The sequence below is a fragment of the Tachysurus vachellii genome, chromosome 20, assembly GCF_030014155.1.
Source record: "Tachysurus vachellii isolate PV-2020 chromosome 20, HZAU_Pvac_v1, whole genome shotgun sequence".
NCBI classification, from domain to species: Eukaryota; Metazoa; Chordata; class Actinopteri; order Siluriformes; family Bagridae; genus Tachysurus; species Tachysurus vachellii.
Genome location: NC_083479.1, coordinates 4,649,807 through 4,674,506, shown reverse-complemented (window position 1 = coordinate 4,674,506; position 24,700 = coordinate 4,649,807). Strand labels below are relative to the sequence as shown.

The 24,700-nt window shown below is 42.4% G+C and overlaps 1 protein-coding gene across 1 annotated transcript in view; it reads right to left on the bottom strand.

Annotated features, from left to right (window-relative positions):
• cntnap3 (contactin associated protein family member 3) overlaps positions 1 to 24,700 on the bottom strand; it is a 121,383-nt gene that overhangs the window by 23,902 nt on the left and 72,781 nt on the right. Inside the window, exons 11-14 of the mRNA XM_060896414.1 lie at positions 14,340 to 14,446; positions 6,324 to 6,443; positions 4,800 to 4,997; positions 1,433 to 1,589 (exon numbers count right to left, since the gene is read on the bottom strand). Of these exons, the coding sequence (XP_060752397.1) occupies positions 1,433 to 1,589; positions 4,800 to 4,997; positions 6,324 to 6,443; positions 14,340 to 14,446 (582 nt within the window). The remainder of the gene's footprint in view (positions 1 to 1,432; positions 1,590 to 4,799; positions 4,998 to 6,323; positions 6,444 to 14,339; positions 14,447 to 24,700) is intronic.

The window sequence follows — 24,700 nt, the reverse complement described above, 5'->3', positions numbered from 1 at the left end:
CTCTGTCCTTTATTCAGGGATAAACAAAATAATCATTCATCGATCATGTGTGAGGTTTTCAGCCAATCAGTGGATCTTCTTAGGCCTTTTCACACTTGAATTAGTGAACCCTGGGTGACTAAAGTCTGGGGAAAGGCAATCATGGATTATCTTGTTTGACGTTCATCGCTGTTCATACTTTAGCCAGGGTTAGCGGTTAATCTGACGCTTCACACGGTACACTCCTCAACCTCGGGTTAATGTGCTTATTAACATATTTACTGTGACAAGAACTATGATTGCATAAATGCATGACCGCTTTAAATATCGTCTCATCTTGTATCTTCACATCAGTGAGGAAAGAAAGTTTAGGTCTGCCGTTTTTCACACCATACAAAGCAAAAGCTGTTCGGTTGCTGATTGGGTGCCTGTGTCCGTTACTAATCCTCTATCTGTAACACATCGGATTATTTCACGCTGTACATGTTTGGCACCTCAGTGAGAGGTTAACACTGCGCTGCTTCAGAGCACAGTTTCATAACCTGAGGTGAAAACTTGTTCTATCCCCTCTTCTAAACTGCAGGGTTAATCGTTTCTCTACTCTGGGTTAAAAGCATCATTCAGACCAAAGATAACCCGAGGTTAAGCACAGTGTGAAAAGCCCTACTGTGGTTTCTGACTGACTGACAGGAGAATCTCTAGGGTTAGTCAGGGTGTTTCTATGGTAAAGTCTACAAATCCTATTGTTGTTTAAAAACAATGCGCGCACACACACACAAACACAAAGAGAGAGACAAAACACTTTTTTCGTACCGATGTTATTAGAAAGGAACAAAAACAAAAGAATCAGTTCGGCGTGACCTGTCTGTCACGGGTTACTAGACATAATTGTTCATCGTACAACGGTTTGCTAAACAATTTCTTTATCGTTTTTTTAAAGGTTAATTCAAAATTGTTAACCGTTTATAGTTATAATTAACACTGCGGGACAAGTTCCACAGTCGACCCCTAACCAACAGCAACAATGTACCGTGTCATGTTTCTACAGTACAGTATATTACCGTGAAGCTGGGAGACTTTCCCGTGATGATGAACACTGGAGACTCCTCTAAACGTCTCGTTACAGACTCACAAGATCACAAGATCGTTTTTTTAGTCTCGTGTCTTAACGAGCACATTAATAACATCATCTGGCAAGCGACACTACCATCAGAGCTGCTTTTTTATGGAATTAATCAACACCTCACAGAATCATTATAACACTTAATGCTAATGCATCAGTATTGTGCCAGTTGTGTCAGTGTCAGAACATGTTAACTTTGATAGTATTAAAAGCACCAGGATGCCAGACAGCATGAAACTAAGCAACTAAGAACATAAAGTGAATTAAAAGCCTTCTGGTGTTTTTTTTTTCTTTCTTTTTCTTTGAAAGTAAATGGTTTGGTGTCTGTACCAGTCATCGAGGTCGCGGTCACAGTTACAGAAGTGCTCAGGATCCACACAGTCTCCGTGAACGGCGCAGCCGCACTGCTGACTGCCCGGTGGTGCCCCTGCCCAGTACGTGTGGGCATCTCCTGACCGACCCACCCACCAGGTGAACGGCGTGCCATCTGCAAAAAACAATCATCATCCATCATGCAGCAGAGCCAGGTGGTTTTTTTCCCTTTAGCCCTTTTTCCGAAGTCCTTAAACGCCCCGATGAGAACTTTTCCCTCACACTCTTGAACTGATTGACACCCATTAAAGTGGTGATGCTCAACAATGTCATGGCGAACCCTGCCCTTCACTTGAGGATGCTTATGTTCTGGACGTTTGGCAACGAGATACAGATTCACAGCCTGACTAACAGGAAGGAGAAGGACAGAAATATAGTGCATACAGAACATACCCTAGTATAATTATTTCACTATAGGCTACTTGCTCTATTTTGGAATAGGAATTATAATCACACTCTCTTGTGTCACCCAGATAAGAATAGGTCTGGTTCCTTCCAAAGTTTCTTCCTCACATCTCATGTTGTTTTTCCTCATCATCGTTTTTGCCTCATTAGGTAGCTTACTCGTTAGGGATAAATTGATTAATATGAAGATTATTCACTGTAAACAGTATATTTATCTCAGTAAATCAGTACTAACTGCTTCATTAAATACATACATTTCAAATCAAGCATATACAGCAGATGTAGCCTGAATTTAAACTTTTAGCTTTTAGACATTGAGAATTTCTAACTTGCTCTCAAATAAATCTATCAACTGACTGAAACAGTGGACTCAGGCTTTAGAAAAGTGCTTGTGCGGAAAAGCCGCTTAAGCGTCGAACCCTAAACCCTCAGCAGAGCTCGTTTTTTTTTGGTGTTTTTTTTTTAAAACCGGGGAGATTGGCATTGATTTGTCTCTTGTCTTCTCGCATCCATCCATCTCGAGTTCCGGCCTCTGCTTTTGGTAAAAGCGTGCACTCTCATTACTCTTCATCTGACATTTGGAGCGGTATTTATTTACGTCTGACACCGTCTATCTTCTCGGCTCATCAGCATCCCTGGCTAACGAGACAACTAATAGGCAGCGATTTACGCCAGAGTGCTCGGGCGTCTCCTGTTTCTTCAGAAGGCAGAGAGAACAATTATCGAATCGCTCGACCTTTAAGAGGCCGCGTGCGTAAATGCCTGTAATTGGACCGGCACGGAAAAAAACAACAACAAGCAATAACGTGAAAAGGGTAAATACTGATTATTTACACACAAACACCATCAGGAGAACCTTAAACGCACACAGAGCTGGGGTGTTAAGATGCATTTTGTATTTTCATAACCTAGGTACAAATAACCTGTTTTAAGGTTCGTTACTTACAGAATAAATCGCTGTTATAAAAAAATAAGCTCCTGTTACTTTTAGCTCCAAGGTGCCAATTATTTGCATATAAAAGTATGTCATGAAGTGTTATTACTTTTATACAACAGTGTTTACGCCAAATGTCCATTTGATAATTTATTAATGAACAACACCGTCAGGAATTCTCAGAAGCAATAGATGCGAGTGCAGACTTTTTTTTGTGCCTGGTGTAAAAATAACGACAAACGCTATGCTATCCAAAGTAGCAAAACATGCAGACTATCAGCAAAGACATGGAAATCTCTAGGTGTGTCCCAAATCGCATACTTCTGCACTATTCTATGCCGTTTTGTAGTATAAGCAGTACGAGTAGTGTGTTCATTACACACCACAAATCCCAACAAGCCGATGTGCACTTCCAGTACTTGAATGATGCACTTATTCGCCTGGCAAAACAAAGCCTGGAATGTTGGACACTTAATGAGCTTGACATTCGCAGCTACGCTTAAACGACTGAAGAGGGCCGGGGCTACCAGGCACTGACCCTGGATGAATAAAAGATTTCAAGACGGCCGTCCGAATCATCTCCATCGACTGGGAAACAGCTTCTCGTTCCAGCTAGTAAAAGGTGATACGACCATAATAAAATTCATACACCAGACATAGTGCATTGTGGGATGTTGGACCAACGTATCCCAGGTCTACCAAACTCTCACTGCAAATGAGTCATTTGGGACACAGCTAAGGTGAAATGGGACATGTGAAGGAAGGAAACATTCAAGCACAGATATCAGTGTAACCATGACTACAGTCTAGTACAGGGGTCGGCAACCCACGGCTTCGGAGCCGCAAGTGGCTCTTTCATCCCTCTGCTGCGGCTCCCTGTAGATTTGGAAAATAAATATTTAATTTAAATGCATTTTATTTTTGTTAGTTCGTTTTTTAAAAAAAAATAAAATTCTAAGATTATGATGCTCTTGTAACATTAAAACAAACCGTGTTTAATTTTTTTGTCGCTGAAAATACGCGTCATAACTGCCGACTTGCGAAATCCGACACACAAAAGCAGACAACATTTTTTGTTTGCTGCAGCCGGCAAGTTAAAATTTTGATGTTATGACTCGATTAGACATTGAACATTTTATTTAAAAGTAACCTTCGTCTCAGCGTCTTTTTTGTTAAGGTTAGTTCAAACTGTTCAAAATATTTTTGTCTGCTTGCAGAAATAAAATTTCGTTTACTCGGTAGCAGTTCATTGACTTCATAAATAAACAAATTACAGTTTTTTTCTATACTTTCCATAAAGGTAAAAAAACGATATATGCAGTTTTATCTTCATTATAGATTGTGGCTCCCTGTGGGGTTTTTTTTCTGTGGGAAACGGGGTCCATATGGCTCTTTGAGTGTTTAAGGTTGCCGACCCTTGCTCTAGTACTGTAGGTCATGCCTTTTAGCCATTTCTAGTTACATGAATGTTGTAGACCATCCATAAGACCTGTTATCACTATAATTATAGCTACTATAATATAAGCGATAAGGTTTCCTTATAGATGCTGTTTTCCTCTCTGTTTAATATACGGAATTCAACTTGTGTCAAACGTATCAAGACAAAAAAAAAACAAACAAAAAAAAAAACGCTTTTCTGGGGCAGAAAACGTGCTGGTAAAGATTTACGTTTAAGTGTTTACAGGTTTGTTTATCCGATCGTTAAGAATGCAGCTGTGTTCACCGTCCTGTCGATGAGGTGTTACTATATCAGAACTCTGAACACCTTCTGACTAATTTCCTTTTCATGCTCTGGTATAAGAAGTAACCGAACCTGCTGCTGAAAACATTCTGATATCAACTAATAATCAATAAAAAAAACAAAGGTTGATTAGCGCTTTATGCCGTATGTGACTGGTGAGCTGCTGTTGTTGTTTTTTTAATAAGTCTGACTCGTAGTGAGCAGGTGAAAGAGGAAAGGATCGATACTCAATAAAAAAGGCTTACCTGGTGTGTTTAGGAGGCGTGACTTTTTGCAGTGGTAGGAGAGTTCCTGCTCGCAGTGCTCGGCTCGGGTAATTATGGCCGTGAGCTGCTCGGCGTCGGCAGAATAGTTAAAGGAGGCCAAATGCTGAGTGCTCCCTGAGGATGCTCGTAATTTGGTGAGCTCAGTGTTATTGTGTTGGATGACAGTCCACGCTTTATCTGCAGTTTTAGTGGGAGAGATGAAGAAGGGGGTGTAAAAGGGGAGGGGGGGAGGGTGGGGGGAGGGTGTTAGAATCGTTACACGTAATTATGCAAACGATAACGAGGACACAACAAGATGGGCCGCGCTATGAGGTGACCTTTATTTTGACGTACCACAGGCTGCGGCAAACGTTTCCTAAATTGTGCTAAATTACAGAGCAGAAATCCTCCAGTGTTGAATAAAAGGAATGATTCAGACAGTAATCACGTTTACACAAACTTCCCTCTTGGCACATATGGAGCTAAAAAGTCAGCGTGTGATTTATTTATTTATTTGTTTGTTTTTTCTTCAAGTGTTCAATTGCAGGGAGATGCTGAGGCTAACAAGAACTCTGTGAAGTCCAGATAGCATCAAGCGAAGTTCCCAAGTGTTGTGTTGTGTTGTTTATGCATGAATAAATGTGCAAAGTGACCGTTATCTGTGAAATAATTGCCACGTTCATGCAGGCTTTGCTTCAGCAATGTCTTTTGCACATTTCCAAATTTTACAAAGATTTTGTATTTTACGGATGATTTATTTATTTATTACTTAACCAAATTTTGCTTTTTAAAGACATTTATATGCAGACTATGTGATCTGCTGTGGTGACCCTGAACAGGAGCGGCTGAAAGATGAACACCACCATTAAACAGCCCAATGCTTAAACACACCAACATCCTGACATTCAATGACCAACAGGAAGAATATGGTAATGCTTTAAAAGTTAGATTAAAAAAAAACAATATTTCACACTTTGTAGTTTTCCCCATTACCTTGTAAACTATGTTGAAGTGAAGCATTAACACCTTCTCCAAGTGGACCAACAGAAACTTTGCCATGACATTCATTCATTCATTCATTCATCTTCTACCGCTTATCCGAACTACCTCGGGTCACGGGGAGCCTGTGCCTATCTCAGGCGTCATTAGGCATCAAGGCAGGATACACCCTGGACGGAGTGCCAACCCATCACAGGGCACACACACACTCATTCACTCACACACTCACACACTACGGACAATTTTCCAGAGATGCCAATCAACCTACCATGCATGTCTTTGGACCGGGGGAGGAAACCGGAGAACCCGGAGGAAACCCCCGAGGCACGGGGAGAACATGCAAACTCCACACACACAAGGTGGAGGCAGGAATCGAACCCCCAACCCTGGAGGTGTGAGGCGAACGTACTAACCTCTAAGCCACCGTGCCCCCCTTTGCCATGACATGATTTTCCAATTCTAATTCAACAATGGTATGTAAAAAAAAGTGACTTTTTTGTTTACCAGCTATTGACAGTCAGTTACCTGACATGTTGCAGTACACAAGCTGTGGTTTGATGGGTCCGCTTCCATCCACGTCTATGTGATACAGTCCTGAAGTGTTCCCTCTGTGTTTGTAGGCCTCGCATGATGCCTCGTAAACCGCTGGTAAAAGAGGAAACAACAGTTAGCCTTCCTGATCTGAGGGGATGAAAAAAAAATCACCACAACCACCACCCACAACAACAACAACAACAACAACAACAACAACAACAAATCCCACCGATGTAGACAGATGTAAATGCCTCGTCTCCAGTTGCTACTTTCCCATGAAAATGTGTCTTGGAGAGCTGAGATAATGAAGTGTGACAGTCCTCATTAGGGCCTCGGCATGCGGGCCTGCAGAGTAAACAGCTCAATACGCGTCAACCTCAAAAACACGATGGATCAGGACGAGGTGAAGGCGGCGTCTCGGATAATGCTCCGTTCACGCCTGCGAGCACGCTGCCTACGCTGAAGTAAACTGTTTGTCTGATACCGTTTTTTTGCTCTCCTGCCCTAAATTATCCAGTGGAAGCAGGGAAGAATAGGAAGAGTTTCTGGAGCACATTCCTCCCGTTTTCTAAGCGTTCAGCTATGTTCGGCTCTGTCGGAGTTGAATTAGAGCTCATTGATTAGCAATCTTCCATATGGATTGGCAATCTAGTGCATGAGAACACACACACACACACACACACACAAACAAAACTAAACAATTCTAAAAAAGTACTTGCTTTTCAGTAGGGTGATTCTCTCTTAATAATGGATTTCTCCCCTGGGGAAGGGACTGTGTTTGTACCTTGACCAGTTTAAATGTTGTACATATTGAGTGGACAAATCTGTAGACCGGATGCCCAGGACAAACAGAGTTCATGTTCCCACTATTGTTATTTATTTTTTTGTAATTACACAACAGACCTGGTCTATTCCATACTAGTGTCTGTGATGATTCTGTGCACATTCGTATGCTCACGTGGTCATGGTAGCCTAGTGGTTAATGTGTTGGGCTACCAATCATAAGGTTGTGAGTTTGATTCCTACGTCCACCAGGTTCCCACTGCTGGACCCTCGAGCAAGGCCCTTAACCCTCAATTGCTCAGTTGCATAAAAATATAAGTCGCTCTGGATAACGGTGTCTGCTAAATGCTGTAAATGTATGCTCAGATTTCTGTTCTTGATGCGTATTGTATGTTCTGAGATGCTTTTCATCTTATCGCAGATGTAGCGTGTTTATTCCAGTTTATTCCAGTATCCTTCAGTCTTCATTGGAGCTCAACTGCTTTTTTTGTTTTTCCACACCATTTAGCATAAATCCCAGAGATGAGCACTTTGCACCAATGGCACCAGTGACCAATGACACAAACATAATACATGCCACACTTCTGGGGTTTCCAGGCAACCACAACATGAGACTGGGCAGAACACTAAAGCTTTTACTTCCATTAAGACTAAACCTTTTAGTGCTTGAAAAATGTCCATAAGCTTCAGGGTATCATGACAAGCCACTGACAAGCTTTAGGATCTTTCAGAGAGTCTCCACTGGGACACAGCACAGAAACCTCGAGTGTCATTAACGTTGCAAATACCGATGCAAGTCGAACAAAGCAAACACCTGCATCTTCTGCCACATTGTTCCAACACATAGACAATAAAAGCGTTCTGATAATTAACCAAAATCAATGCCAAATCTGTGTAAGTGTATGCACGAGTCAAAACCGTATTTATGGACAGGTTTTGAATATCGTCCTTAATTAGGCTCCATGACAACCTGGATACAGGCCCAGAACTGCAATTACTCGAGCGAGATTTATTTGAAGGACAACGTGCCGATATCATGTCCTCGCACTCTCCGTGAGCACATTTTACATTTTGGTGTTAAACCTTCGGTTATTACTCCAAAAAAATCAGTGTGTGTCAGATCAAAATGAGAACAAAATAGCAGCTCTGTTCTTTTTTTTTTTTTTTTTCTTATTTTTTAAAAGGAGTGTAATTTGGCACCGAATGACGATCAGACACCCACACTTGAGTTGTGCTTTTAAATCAGCCAAGATATTCAGCGGTCATGACATCAGCTGCACTCGAAATACTGTTTTTAATGTCTGATGGAAAACGTCTCAGCATGACTACGAAGTGTACACCACCTCCGACACTTGCTGCACAAAAGGGAGGATGAGGAAGGATTTTGCTGCTGGCACCAAAAAAAAGAAGCAGTTCAAACTTCACTTGAGCTAATGAAGTATCCAAATGGCCCATACGATAGCAACGAGAGTTTCCCTATAGGGAAATGGTGAGGAGGAGTCAATGGGGCTTGTAAACACGACTGGCAAAACAGCCATACGTTTTTTTTTTCCCCCTCAGCCATTTTAAAAGCTCTCTTGAAATGTTCAATTACTGTATGGAGCCTCAGTCTCGAGTAAGTCCTCGAAAACCTTCATTTGAGCTGACAAGGGCAAATTCAATGACGGTGTACCAGTTCAGGGATAGTGAGTGGCTTTAATCAAAGCCTATTTAATTTTGAAGGCAAGAAAACAACACAAAACACAAACAGGGTGAAACAACTGACTAAAAAATGACTAAGCCACACATACTGATGGCAGCTTAATCACAGGGTCTTCACAAAACATCCTACAACAGCACTGCTTTGTTTTTATCAGAAATCAGTACTTTAGTCAAGTCAAGTCAAGAAGCTTTTATTGTCATTTTAACCATATATAGCTGTTGCAGTACACAGTGAAATGAGACCACGTTTCTCCAGGACCAGGGTGTTACATAAAACAAAGACAGGGTTAAGGACTTGTAAGCAGTCTTAGCCACATAAAGTGCAACTGTGCAACCTGGTGCAAACAGTGCAGGACAAGACAAACAAGACAGACAAGACAGTGCAGGACAAAAGACAGTGCAGGACAAAAGACAGTGCAGACAAAAAGTTACCAGACAATACACTCTCTCACTCACTCTCACTCATTTTCTACCGCTTATCCGAACTACCTCGGGTCACGGGGAGCCTGTGCCTATCTCAGGCGTCATCAGGCATCAAGGCAGGATACACCCTGCACGGAGTGCCAACCCATTGCAGGGCACACACACACTCTCATTCACTCACGCACTCACACACTACGGACAATTTTCCAGAGATGCCAATCAACCTACCATGCAAGTCTTTGGACCGGGGGAGGAAACCGGAGTACCCGGAGGAAACCCCCAAGGCACGGGGAGAACATGCAAACTCCACACACACAAGGCGGTGGCGGGAATCGAACCCCCAACCCTGGAGGTGTGAGGCGAACGTGCTAACCACTAAGCCACCGTGCCGCCCACTCAAGACAATACAAAAAGTACAAAAAATACAATACACAAGGGACAATAAACAGTAAACAGAAACCGACCAGAGTAAATACTGTACGTGAATACTGAATGTTCAAACAATATTTCGTGCAGTAACATCAGAATAAACAGTTTCTTAGCAGCAGGTCCTTGAGATAATATATATAGAATTGTGCAAAAACAGCAAATGACTGAAATATTGTATAGTAGGTGCAAAACGGCTGAAATGTTGGACAGTATGTGCAGAAGAGCAAAACAAGTAGCATGTAAACAGTTAATCTGGGTTGTGTTTTTGCTTTCATTTTTTTGAGAACCAATAATATTCTGTTCTCCATTTGGTCTTCTGTCGTCAATGACTTGTTTAATGAGTAGCAAATGAAAATGATCATGTTACAAATCCTTGAATTGATCAACAGACATAATCAACAATGTCCAATTCAATTTCCTTCCAGTCTGTCCTATTTACCTCCTCTGGAAGGCTCTAATACGGGGCATGACTTTATTACTGAGAACGTTCATAACGGAAAGCAACATTTTTAAACCATGAAAGCAGGTTCCAGGGAATAGAGCAGGACTTTGAGTTGGCTAATTAAAAAACATGAAAAAGCAAAAATTAGGTTAAAGCATCCTGTGGACCAGATGTGACCTACTGTACTATATGAGTGCTGTCTAAAAATATATAAACGAGGGGAAAGTTTAAAGGCCAACCTTTACCAACCTTTAGCTTTCTGTATTATTTTCACTTGGATTTGTTAAAAATCATAAGGGACTCATTTGAAATATGATTACTGAAAAAGACCTCAGCCTTATTTTTGGCAAATCAGTGCTTGTTTTGCTCAGGAGCTAAAGAAAACATTTGCTAAGGCTAACTATCATGATTATAGATAGGGCTTATTCAACGTTACTAGCTACCTGTGTTAGCTACACCTGGATAAGATGGTGTACATGGGAGTGGACCATTATCTGTCTGCCTGATATTGGACTACCTCACAGACCGACCTTGTCTGTCTGACATGGTTGTCTGCAACACTGGAGCCCCGCAGGGAACGGTTCTGGCCCCGTTCATCTTCACCGTCTACACTGCAGACTTCATGTTCAGCTCAGCAACCTGTCACCTGCACAAGTTCTCTGATGACTCTGCCGTCGTCGGTCTGATCACAGATGATGATGACAGGGAGTACAGAGGACAGGATCCAGAACTTTGTGGACTTGTGCCGACGGAACTGCCTCCAGTTAAATGCTGGGAAAACCAAAGCACTGGTGGTGGATTTCCGTAGGCACAAACAAACTTCACTACCCCCAGTGATCATTCAGGGAAAGGACATAGTGAGAGTGGACTCTTACAAATACTGTACCTGGGTGTTCATCTGAACAGCAAACTGGACTGGACAATACTGAGGCAACCTATAAGAAAGGACAGCGCAGAATCTTTCTGCTGAGGAGGGATACTAAGGTCTTTTGGAGTGCAGGGAGAGCTACTAAAGACCTTTTTTGACTCTGTGGTGGCCTCAGCCATATTCTATGGTGTGGTATGCTGGTGCTCTCATCTCTACTGCAGAGAGGAAGAGACTGGACAAGCTGATCAGGAAGGCCAGCTCAGTCCTGGGGATTCATCTGGACAGTGTACAGGAGGTGGGAGAAAGGAGGATGATAGCAAAACTATCATCATTGCTGGAGAACTCTCACCCCCTGTATGAAACGGTTTCATCTCTGAGCAGCTCCTTCAGTGACAGACTGTTGTCTGTAGGAGCGATACAGACGCTCTTTTCTCCCTGCTGCTATTAGACTGTACAATCAAAGCTGTTCCCAGTGAACCAGTCATCATAATTACACACTGGATTACGGTTTCAACTGCAATAATAACAATAATAAAGTATTTAAACAACACATGTGCAATAACAGAAATAACACACACTCATTCACTCACGCAATCACACACTCCGGACAATTTTACAGAGATGCCAATCAACCTACCATGCATGTCTTTGGACCGGGGGAGGAAACCGGAGTACCCGGAGGAAACCCCCGAGGCACGGGGAGAACATGCAAACTCCACACACACAAGGTGGAGGTGGGAATCGAACCCCGACCCCGGAGGTGTGAGCCACCGTGCCCCCTGTATATTATATTATGTCTTTTATTGTTATTTTTTTTTATATATATATATATATTTGCATTTCTTTCTCTTTGCTGCTGTAACAGAGACCAGACCACTGCATCTATGGTATCCAATTATCTTGGGCGATTATTGACTAGCTGATAAAACCTTATGTTTTGTTTGTTTATTCAAGACATTACATCCATCCCAGCGATATAGACTACATACCTAGTAACCTCATTTTTGGCTGATGTACATAATGAACATGCCTCATTGTACCTCATAATATCATTAGTGTGTTTATCTCTTAGCCAGCTGCAATGAAATAGGGGTGTTATTTGACCAAAAGCATCTGACCATCAGACCCGTATATACTTTTTGAGCACCCCACTTGACTTTTCCTGTTATAATAAGCTCTAATCCTGTGTGAAGTCATTCCACAAGATAGAGTATGACTGTGGAGCTTGTGATCATTCAGTCTCAAGAGCATTAGTGACATCAGGCACTTATTGAGTGAGAAGGACTCGGGTGTAGCGGCCATTTCCGTTCATCCCAAAAGTGTTCAGATGGCTTGATGTCAGGGCTCTGTGCAGGACACTTACAGTAAGGTTAGAGTAGAAGAACTCAACACACCATGGAACTAAGGGTTGGGCCTCTTAGTTCCAGTGAAGGTGTTCCCTAGCATAGAACGACATCCAAGACAATTGCAGCAAGAAGGACCATATATGGGTTTGATGGTCAGGTGCCCACAATCTTTTGGCCATGAAATACATGATAAACATGGAGAAGAACCATGTCATCTTTGCTAAGGTCTACTGTTAAGAACAAAGCACTTTGATGATGATTCCATTATTCCAAGTATGGAATACGGAGAGGCTAACAAAGACAGGAATGCTTACAATTGGGTGGAAGTAATCCAAACAGGTTCATAATTGATTGCAAATATGTAGTCTCCTTTAAAATGGGACTGCTGAAAAACGATTAGGAATTCAAATGGAAATAATGGAAAACAAACTAAAGCCATTAAGGGACACTGGAGACCAGATCCCTAACTACCCAGGTCAGAACCCAGTGACTAATCACATAATGATTCAATCTATTTTTCTTCAGGGTGAAGAGAGGAAAAGATGAGTGTATATATATATATATATATATATATATATATATATATATATATATATATATGTATATATATATATATATATATACATATATAATCACATCGTGACAGGTACCATTATCATTAAATTTTTGCTAGTTTCCAAACTTCCTTTAGTGATCCTAGAGTTTCTTAAATCACTATGATTGGTGCATAGGTACAGTGGCTAAGGGTTAAAAAAAAAAAGGAAATAAGGGGCACTATTGAGGAGTTAAACGGAAATATTCAAACCATCACAAGTGTGTACAATGGATAGATGAGGTACACACGAAAGAGTCATCCAGGAAATCAAGTCAGAAGCCTTTTCCTCATCCAACGGTGACTCCTTTAGGAGGTGTGGTCAGAAAGTAAAAAAAGAGAAGTACATACACGTGGCTGGGGGAATCTGGAGGCTAGACTTGGGGCTCAAAGTGAGGGACACCCTAGGCTGGGTGCCAATTGTGGGCACGCACTCGTTTATACAGTATGGACAATTAGGAGATGCCATTTCACCCACAACACATGCCTTTGTTCTGGAGGAGGAAAGCGGTGTACCCAGAGGAAACCCCAAATGCCCCAAGGTGGAAGGCAAAAGTGCTAACCACTTAGCCACCTTGTACACCTCCCTTTAAATGCCTGATATATGACCAAGTAAAAAGTTAGCAAAGTTCTACTTTATGAGTAGTAGAGAGTAAATGTTCTGCATAGTTGCTATATTTAGTTAATGATAGACATTCACTCTGAATGTCCCTGCACATTTTTCATATGCTCTCGTTCAAAAGCGTTCGGAAACGCTCTCCTTTGATTGGCGCCGTTTTTGTTCCAAATCTAATTACGCAGGGTGCACCGTGAGGTCTCTTTCTATCACCTTCTCATTTTTAAGCAAGTCGAGTGTGAAAGCGTTAAACACTGCAGAGATTTTGCTTGAGTGACAAGTGCTTAATTTCGGCCTGCTCTGTGCAAATTACGCTGCCGCCGCCTTTCGCAGACGGATGAGAAAAAGGAGCCTTTTTCACATCATTTGAAGATCTGCCATAATCCAGATCAATGATGATGCTTTTTGGCTCAGGCTTTGTGTTTAGTGCCAGATCGCTGATAAGCATTTGACCGTGGGTCGTGGACTTTTTGTTTCTTAGCTGATGTGTGGTTGGCAGAATACACACTCCCTTGGAATTCCCTTCTATAATTTGTCCTTGATTTTAGACTATGGAATATATACATATTCTATGTCCAATGGTGTGTGTGTGTGTGTACTGCCTGTTTACTCTTGTTTGTAATTGGTTCTTATCCTGACTTTTTTCTCCATAATTAAATTCATATACACTTGAGGACCAAGGTGTAGTCCTGGGATTTGACCTGACAACCTTTGGGTCACAGAAATGCTAAACTACTGTACACATTGATCTGACAGCTAAGATCACAGGTTAAACTCCAATAAAATAAAAAAAGGTTGTTTCCTTACAGCTATGGCACGTGGCTCCTCTGTAGCCGGTATCAGTGCAGTCGCAGTGGAAAGAGCTCCATGACTGCGAGCACCTCCCACCGTGTTCGCAGTGACTCGGAGAGCACCTGGTGATAGAGAGAAAACAAAGGAGGTCTAGACATGTTCATACTTTAATCAGCACCATAATGAACACATCTCTTCCTATTCTGTTAATAACAAAAACAAAGTATGGAAACAACAGTTATTCTTTGTTCGCTGTTTGTTTTTGCCTGTCACTGGCTTGTTGCTCGAATGTGTGCACCTGTTCTTTGCACTTAATTAGATTTTAGTCTGGTTTTGCCCTGCTGTTTCTGTAAAGCCTTATCCTGCATTTTACAATCATTAAGTTCTGCGTTCCTGTTTCCGTCTACTGCTTGTTATCTTTACAGGACGCAAATTTAGAAGGTAACATCAACAGCTAGCCTTACTGTACATTGCACCTTATCTAACCAGTGTAATTTTCTTTTGTTTTCGCATCACCTTATTTCGATCAGCTAGGATTTTTTTTAATCCTATATTGCTCCAAATGAGCAGCACAATATAACTGCCATTGATAATTTCCATTTATTTTCTGTACTGCGTATCCAAGGCAGGGTCACAGGGAGCCTGGAGCCTATCCCAGGCGACTCATGGCACAAGACAAGAAAGACACCCTGGGTGGGGATTTTAACACACCCTACAGATGAGTCTAGATATGCCAAAGAGCCTATAACATGTATTTGGACTGGTGGAGGTAACTAGAATACTCAGAGGAAACCTGGAGCACAGAAAGTACACTCTGCACACTTTGTACACAATGGTACACAGAGGTGGGAGTTGATTCCTAAACACTAGAGGTGCAAGACAAACATGCCAGCTAATTTCATACACAAGGAGCTTGCACTTGTTATAATTATTGCCTATTCTTTCAGCTATACGTTGGACTATGACTGACTCGCCCCACTGAATCTACTCCACACCCTGTATGCATATGTCTGTATCGTCTTCCCGGGGGCACGGTGGCTTAGTGGTTAGCATGTTCACCTCACACCTCCAGGGTTGGGGGTTCGATTCCCACCTCCTCCTTGTGTGTGTGGAGTTTGCATGTTCTCCCCGTGCCTCGGGGGTTTCCTCCGGGTACTCCGGTTTCCTCCCCTGGTCCAAAGACATGCATGGTAGGTTGATTGGCATCTCTGGTAAATTGTCTGTAGTGTGTGATTGCGTGAGTGAACGAGTGTGTGTGTGTTCCCTGCGATGGGTTGGCACTCCGTCCAGGGTGTATCCTGCCTTGATGCCCGATGACGCCTGAGATAGGCACAGGCTCCCCGTGACCCGAGGTAGTTCGGATAAGCGGTAGAAAATGAGCGAGAGTGAGTGAGTCTTCCCATCTCACATTTAATCAATGTCACATAACATTTGGAAATTCACATGGTTATTTTTAAAGAAGCAATAAACTAACAGATTAAATGAATTAATTAACTAACAAGACAGCTGCGAATAAAATACGTCTTGTCGGATTTTGAACGATCCTTTACATAAAACTGCAAGGTTGAGAACATTAAGAAATTGAGTGCTGAAGTGCTGAAGGTTTCTCTTCTCTCTGTTATTAACTAAAGCCATTAAATGCCATCACTGGATATCAGTGTGCCCTTGAAAGCAAAATTGTAGACACTTGGCACAATTAATTCCCTCTCTTTGTTGAATTCTGAACGATTACTCATGCTTAAATGACTCGCATTCAGGATAAATTAGATTTTTCACACCAGATTCACATTAATGGGCACAGTAAATAGGAATAGGTTTTCCCATTATGTCTGATCTATATACTACAGAAGTGCTTTGGTGATTGGAACAGTTGTATTTATCGATTTGCAGACGTGCCAAACTTTGCTAAGAAGAGCGTTCTAGAACAACAGCCCCAAGCGTGTGGGCTGAGACAGCACAGTTCTGAAGGTGTTGTCAAATAACATTACTTAAACAGATATTATTGGTCTAATATGGAGGGAAATTTGTCAACTTAGAAATCAACCAACAGCTAGCCAACATGCGCAAGACCAGAGTTTAAACCGAACGCTGGGGAAATGAAAGAAAAAAAAAACATCAAGTTGTTCAGCAGGTAGATCAGAGCAGTTTTCATTGTGGTTCAAACTGACAGGACTATTACCCCCTTTTCCACCAAAAAGAACCAGGTGCTGGTTCAGAGCTAGCACTGGTGCTGGTTCAAAGTTGGTTCCACTGGCAAACCTTCTAAGAACCGGTTTGCCTTTCCATCGGTTAGAGAGCCATCACAGAGCCGAGTCTGACGTCACTGTATTGGTGTCACGTTTCCCAGCAAAGTTGGCAAACACAAACACATCAACAATGGCGGATGTTGCTTTACTGTTTAATGCTCATGGCTTTGTGAACCTACATTGGCATCCAAACGTGGCGAATCCAACGTGTACGTGCAGCTCCATGTAATCTGTATAAACGGAGGTTGTTATCGAGAAAGTACATAATGTTATTTTATCATTAACACAGAAAAAAGTTTAGCCTTAGCATGTAGCTACTTACTATCATGTGTGCTGATAATGTATCATATCGCGGTAAAGTAAAAGTGTAGTAAACATTAGTACATTATCAAATGCAGTACAGTAGCCCCGCCCCCAGCTTCTGACACAATCGGTTCTTAAGTCTAGACCAACAACGTTTTGGTGCTACTTAAGAACCACTTTTCCTGGTTCAGAGCCGGTGCTTTGGCTGTCGAAAAAGAAAGAACTGGTTCTAAATTAGGCTCTGCTCCGAACCAGCTCTCAAACTGCCTCGGTGGGAAAGGGGCAGTTGATGCTGAATCATGTGTTCATGGTTCCTTACACACACACATGGTGAGTAGATCGGCATCTCAGAAAGGCTACAGAAGCAGAAAACCACACCAAGTTTGACTCCACGTGGTGGGTAGATGTATAAAAATAGTCATTTACATTACAGCTATGAAGGAAAATATCAAACAAATCAATTAACATCTGTTCAAAACACGAACTAAGCAGTATATTGGAACTATATTATATTTATTATATATTCGGTTTATTACTGAACGCTGTAGAAAAGCCGACAAATGTAAAATTTGACCTACGTGACGTCCGAGTTTCCAGCAGACGGGTCACGTGATCGAACGCTGCAGGTGACCTCTTATTTACATTACACCTTTAACTAATACAGAAATACTGCATATAGCATCTGGAACAGGCTCTGAAGCACATATACGGCGTTCCAGATTAAATATTCGCGTCAGGTATGTGATGAGGAGGCGGACGCAGGTGCGCGTTACGTTTATTATGAGCAGAGGGAGTAAACATGAAACATGAAAAGACTGCGAGAAAAAACAAAAACAATGAAGCGTGAAAGCAACATGGTGACATGGATCAGGTGCAAGGGTTCCAACAGCACCAGACAAAAGCTAGACAAAACATTACGATGCTGTACAAGACGTGACCTAACGGGCGTGAGGTCATGTGGTCCGAGTGTTATGAGTGGGAATGTGGGGTTCAGTGGCTGATGTGAAAATATGCCAATAATCTACAGAGTAAATATTCTAACTTGTGTTCTGTTCGGTTCCTGATTCCAGTGTTTTACTCTCACTCACTCATTTTCTACCGCTTATCTGAACTACCTCGGGTCACGGGGAGCCTGTGCCTATCTCAGGCGCCATCGGGCATCAAGGCAGGATACACCCTGGACGGAGTGCCAACCCATCACAGGGCACACACACACACTCATTCACTCACGCAATCACACACTACGGACAATTTCCCAGAGATGCCAAACAACCTATCATGCATGTCTTTGGACCGGGGGAGGAAACCGGAGTACCCGGAGGAAACCCCCAAGGCACAGGGAGAACATGCAACTCCACACACAAGGCGGAGGCGGGAATCGAACCCCCAACCCTGGAGGTGTGAGGTGAACGTGCTAACCACTAAGCCAAAATGCCCCCTTCAGTGTTTTATTGTAGATTTATTTGTATTTCCTATTTTTAAGTCTATCACTGACTAAAACAAGCTATTAAAAGGATACAGCTGATCCAAGACTAGTCATTTCCTACCACACACACACACAAGACACAAGCTGTGTAAAGTATCGTACAGTGTTTTCAAAACAGTTAAGTGCTTCTCACATGGCAGCTCAGACTCCTGGAGACTGGCCTCAGATTTTTTTCCCCCCAGTAATCTCAGAAACGTGTGTGAGTCTCTACACCACTTTGTGCCTTGCTGCCGTAAACAAACCCTGCCCGGGCTAGCGTGGAAACTGCTGACAAGGCACAAATTTAAACATCCTGCCCAGGGTAATCTACAGTGACATACGTTACGCAAAATTTCTGGAAGCTCTTCTCGCTGCTAATGGCTGGAAACAGAAGGGGACAGGAGTGGAGAGTAATAGCGGATGAAAAGGCGGCACAGAAGGAGAACGATGCCGGTTTGACTCGGAGTTCTCTCGGACAGATGGGGCTTGAACTGCAGGAACGAGGATCGGGCTAATGAATGTGCGCACACATATGGAAGACTCGATACATGCACACGAGGGCTGGAATGCGATGGAGAAAAATGAGCACTTTTTAAAGAAAGTGCTTGAAAACATACAAAGTTTTTTTGCCATCGTTGCGACCATAAATTCTTTAATTTGCTGCAATAACAGAAAACTACTTGAAATGGCAATCCATCATTGAGACTCCTGTCAGCGAAGACACACATGTAACGACATTCTATGATCGCTGTACTATGTACGCTGATCCTTCGCATGTGAGACCAAATGGCCTTTGGCAGAAAATGTGTTTTGATGTCAGAACATTGTGAACTTTCTCCAAAACATTGTGGAGTTTGCTTGAGTTGTGTTCTAGTCTGCAATCACAAAACCTCCTAGAGGAACTGGCTGTAGTTGTAGTATATTCAGCCAATTATTCTGTGTGAAATATATATCACATATTCTGTATGTGTGAAAGCAAGCAAGTTCACACAGAAATCATTCCCATCACCTGTGATTCGGACTTCATCGGAGAAAGCCCGTGTTCCTTTGTTCACATATACAGCCAATTTAAAGCTGCAGGTTGCCAGTTGCTGTATTACGAAGTCACCATTAGGCGTTCCTACTCCCTGTTACCATAGTAATAACAGCAATCAGTACGTGGCGCAAATAGAAATCCCTATTCATTTTTATCATATGAGATGAAGCAGAAACAGTGTGCGCTCTTGAACCCGAGTTGCTCCATGTGTACATATGGACACACCTACTGTACGTCTAGTCGTCAAGTAGATGTCAACGAACTGAAAACCAACGATCTCCAGATCTCCTCTTCCACACGTGTTAGTCAGCTGTGACTCCAGAACAATCCACAAAATCCAGTGACAGGAAAAAAAAAACATGGACAAATTTCCATTAAAGATGTTTTCTCCAATCTGGTTTTAACCGCATCTCGCACACCTCATTCATCACACCGGCATCGATACATGACTTTTATTAAAACCATTATTTTTTCCAGTTGGGGAAAAAAAGAAAAGGTTTTATAGCTAGGTTAAAAAGTGGATTTCTAACACATCTAAATTATCTCCAAGAAAAACAAAACCCAGCCGTAAAATGACTAAATTACTGTGTGGACTTTACCGGTTCTGTTCAGTCTGCTGAACTTTCACCATGGAAGCAGTGATGCACAAAAAGAGAACCTTTAAAAAAGCAACAATGCTTCTTTTAAAAAAGATTTCTATCACTAAACACAGTTTTTTATAGGTTCAGTCCACGACGTGTAAAATCTGAGCTTATAATTCTTATCATAAAATCCAATTAATTTAAGGGATAAATATATATCTAGGGGGCACGGTGGCTTAGTGGTTAGCACGTTCGCCTCACACCTCCAGGGTTGGGGGTTCGATTCCCGCCTCCACCTTGTGTGTGTGGAGTTTGCATGTTCTCCCCGTGCCTCGGGGGTTTCCTCCGGGTTCTCCGGTTTCCTCCCCCGGTCCAAAAACATGCATGGTAGGTTGATTGGCATCTCTGGTAAATTGTCCGTAGTGTGTGATTGCGTGAGTGAATGAGAGTGTGTGTGTGCCCTGCGATGGGTTGGCACTCCGTCCAGGGTGTATCCTGCCTTGATGCCCGATGACGCCTGAGATAGGCACAGGCTCCCCGTGACCTGAGGTAGTTCGGATAAGCGGTAGAAAATGAATGAATGAATGAATATAATGTCTAATTTTATATCCAGATTTCTGGAAAATCTGCTTTATGACCAATGTTCATGGCTAAACATAAATAAACGTAAATCTATATTTTAAATGTTGAAAAAAAGCTTCCATGTGCAAAGCGTTACAGGTTTTGTTTTCTTTTTAGCACCTTTTTTTATGAAAAAAGAACTGAATTAAATGACCTCATAATCTAACTACAGTCCAGTAAGACTGAGCTGTCAATCAAGTGCGCTGATTAAAATATTAAGCCACGCCCAGACTCCCATTACTATCTTTGTGAAGACGACATGGAAGTCATTCATTTACAAACCTACACTTTGTTTTCTTATTGCCAGCTCAAAAAAAAAAAATAAAATAAAATAAAAAAAATGTGAAAAATTCTTCTTAACTGTATAAAAGGATGTAAAATGATCAAACAGAAGCACGTTTTTAGCATGAAGCCTGGCTGAAAGCGACAATAAGCTCAGAATTTCTGTCTTAACAGCCCACCCAGACCACACACACACACACGGCGTATTCTCCTGCGGCACTCGCGGCCCTGCCCGCTGTGACCCTAATCATGCAGGATAAAAAAAAAAAGCCATAAAAAGTCAGCAGGTGAACGACAAGAACAGCAAGAGAAGAACAGCAGGAACACTGTGGAGTTCAGAGGTGCTTTTTTTCCATCCTTTTCTTTACCTCTTCATTTATCCTCACCGGGTTGAGGTGCCATGGAAGCAGAGATGAACTACTGGAAACAGGGAGTGACGTAGCTGACATCAGCGGGGTCACACGAGGAGTAAACGGAAGGTGTCGGCGCCGACCTCTGGGTCACAGAGTGCACGGGTTTTACTTACGTCAGCGCGGTGATGCAATTTAAACCTGAAACCTTTCTACATTCGCTTTCTACTAAACAACCACGAGAAACTTTCAGACACAAACAGATTGTGAGGTCATGAATACATCGGACTTGAAGTGTGTGTGTGTGTGTGTAATAGTTTCCCTCGCATCTTTCTTTTTATGCCATCGATAAGCCTTCAGGATATAATGCATTGCTCTACTTTAATGGTTTCATTGTCAAGCTATTGATTAGACTTTAGCCTCGCTTTTTATAAGATTTTAAAACCACACGTTTTATATATTTATACACACACACACACACACACGCACAGAGAGAGAGAGAAAAGTCTGGAACACAGGCTCGAGGCAGAAACAGAAGTAAATGAAGAAATAATAAAGAACTTTCAGACGTAAGAATGGGACTTTTTTTTTAAACTGAGGTATACGTTAGTCAAAAGAAACAAATAAAACAAACACAAATTGACCTGTAAATGATCCACAATGAACAAATTAATACTCGGTGTCTGGGATTTGAGTAATTCGGTTCCTTGAGAGGTGACAGGAGACAGGTGACAGTGATTAGGACACGCTGGGGATGATGGGAAACGTAGCTCGGCATCAGTGACTCAAACATTTCCCAATAACAGTGTTTTCCTCCTTTTACAGTACATACCAGGTGACGATGATAGCGGCACGGTTTGATCCGTTACCTGTTTACGGCTACGCTGAAGTTAGATTTGTATTGACGCTCTTATAGGAAAATGGATCAGCACCTTCTGACCAATCAGACGACTTCTACTGGATTTAACATTAGTATCATTCAGTATCCACTGCACATTCTTCCCAAAATGTCGGCTTATAAATAATCAGGTCCGGAAACCTAGAGGACGATGAGAAAATATCTATTCAAGCTATTTTTTTTTTTTTTGAATTCTTGTCTTTTCTTTTTTAACATTTGGTAACACGGATTTTGTCCAGAAACAAAAGACTATTTGAGTTGCTGAATTAACTGAATCATGCTAGAAAACCTGCCTGGGGTTTGAAGGATGAGCTGACCGAGCACTCATCCGTTAAATACTCGTTCCTTGAGATAAGGTTTTCATTGGTCGATATTGTTCGTTAATTCGTTAACAGTGCGTCATAGTGTTTTTTTTAGCTCCTTACAGCCCAAAATATCCATCTGAATGCAAGATCCTATCAATTTAGAACTTGTGACACGCCTCCATTTTGACCAGACTCCGCCCTGCGAGCGTGCACAAATCTAACTCGAGTTCTGACTAGCGTTAAATCTGTAGCCCGATCTTTGTCGACTAACAACGTACACGAGTTTGGTATGATTTCCTCCCCGAGCGCTCACTCTGTATATAGCCTGATCTGAACCAAGGCCAGGGGGCACGGTGGTTTAGTGGTTAGCACGTTCGTGCCTCGGGGGTTTCCTCCGGGTACTCCGGTTTCCTCCCCCGGTCCAAAAACATGCATGGTAGGTTGATTGGCATCTCTGGAAAATTGTCCCTAGTGTGTGATTGCGTGAGTGAATGAGTGTGTGTGTGCCCTGCGATGGGTTGGCACTCCGTCCAGGGTGTATCCTGCCTTGATGCCCGATGACGCCTGAGATAGGCACAGGCTCCCCGTGACCCGAGGTAGTTCGGATAAGCGGTAGAAGATGTATGTATGTATGTATGTATGAACCAAGGCCAATTAGCAGAACAACGGATACGCCGCAGGATTGAATGCGACACACTGAGAGATGTACAATTCCATCAGCACTCTTTAGTGGCAATGGATAAAGGTGGTGGTGGTGGTGGTGGGTGGGGGTTATGAGGCGGGAGTTCACCTTCTAACGCAGGACACACACTCTCGTTCCATTTGCAGAAATAATGAGGCAGCCCCAGGAGGCAGCTAAGCGAGAGTTTTCCCCTCTTCAGGAAATAAAGGTGAGGCTGAAAGTCCTGCAGCAAATCGTAATGGCAAAAGTGAGCCATTAAAAAAAAAAAAAAAAAAAGAGCACGGGAGTAAATAATTTAACTCGCCATGCAATATATTACATTCGGTTGGATAGGTAAGAAAGTGCGTGAAGAGGTTCGACATCTGTGGGCTTAATGGCATTCAAAACTCTACATTGCTTTTTTTTCGGTGAATAAAAATGCTAGCATGAGAAAATCACACACAGATTGAGTATATTCATGTGCTTCGTCGTCTCCTCTTGCACGCTTGCGGAACGATAGATCGTCACTCCAATGGAATCATACAAAAACGGCTAAAGAAAGCCTGAGCGTGAGCCTGTGCACGATCTGCCTTGTACAGCTAGCGCTCACCTTGCCGTACAGCCTTAGTCAGCAGCGTGATATTGCTGTGACGATGTTACTGCTTCATCACGTCGCACGTTTCCTCTTTGCCGCCTATTTTGCCTCGCTTTCTGCACACTCAGGGGCTACGCGTGAGGCTGGCATTACACGTGGGGATATTTATGGGCTCGGCGAGTCCTCTGGGGAGGGGGGGGTAATGCAATATTTCCTGTGCTTTTGGTCCTGATTGATTTTTCATTACAGTACACAGGAATGTCAAACAGTGCTATTTAAGGTTGGACGAGGAGAAGAAAAAAAAAAGGAAAACTTGGAAACTCTATGACTATGGCACCATTTAGCTCCTGCAAAACTAAAAATAAATAAATAAATAAATAAATAAATAAAAATTTTCAGAAGGGGGGGCACGGTGGCTTAGTGGTTAGCACGTTCCCCTCACACCTCCAGGGTTGGGGGTTCGATTCCCGCCTCCGCCTTGTGTGTGTGGAGTTTGCATGTTCTCCCCGTGCCTCGGGGGTTTCCTCCGGGTACTCTGGTTTCCTCCCCCGGTCCAAAGACATGCATGGTAGGTTGATTGGCATCTCTGGAAAATTGTCCGTAGTGTGTGATTGCGTGAGTGAATGAGTGTGTGTGTGTGTGTGTGCCCTGCGATGGGTTGGCACTCCAGGGTGTATCCTGCCTTGATGCCCGATGACGCCTGAGATAGGCACAGGCTCCCCGTGACCCGAGGTAGTTCGGATAAGCGGTAGAAGATGAATGAATGAATGAAAATTTTCAGAATTTACTTTTAAACCTGGGAATATTCCAGATATTTCACAGGGGAAGCGTTCAGGTAGCAGGGTTCAGTAAATAGGGAGCATATCTATGTTCCCCAGGGTCCTAATGTACTGTATGTGCTCAGTATTTCAGTAGTATGGATGAAGGATGGATTTAAGACTAACGCACGTTGTTATTCCTTTCAATTTGTCTTTGTTGTTTCGCATTCAGAATGTACTAAAGTTAGAGGATAAATAAAACCTCCATAAAAACC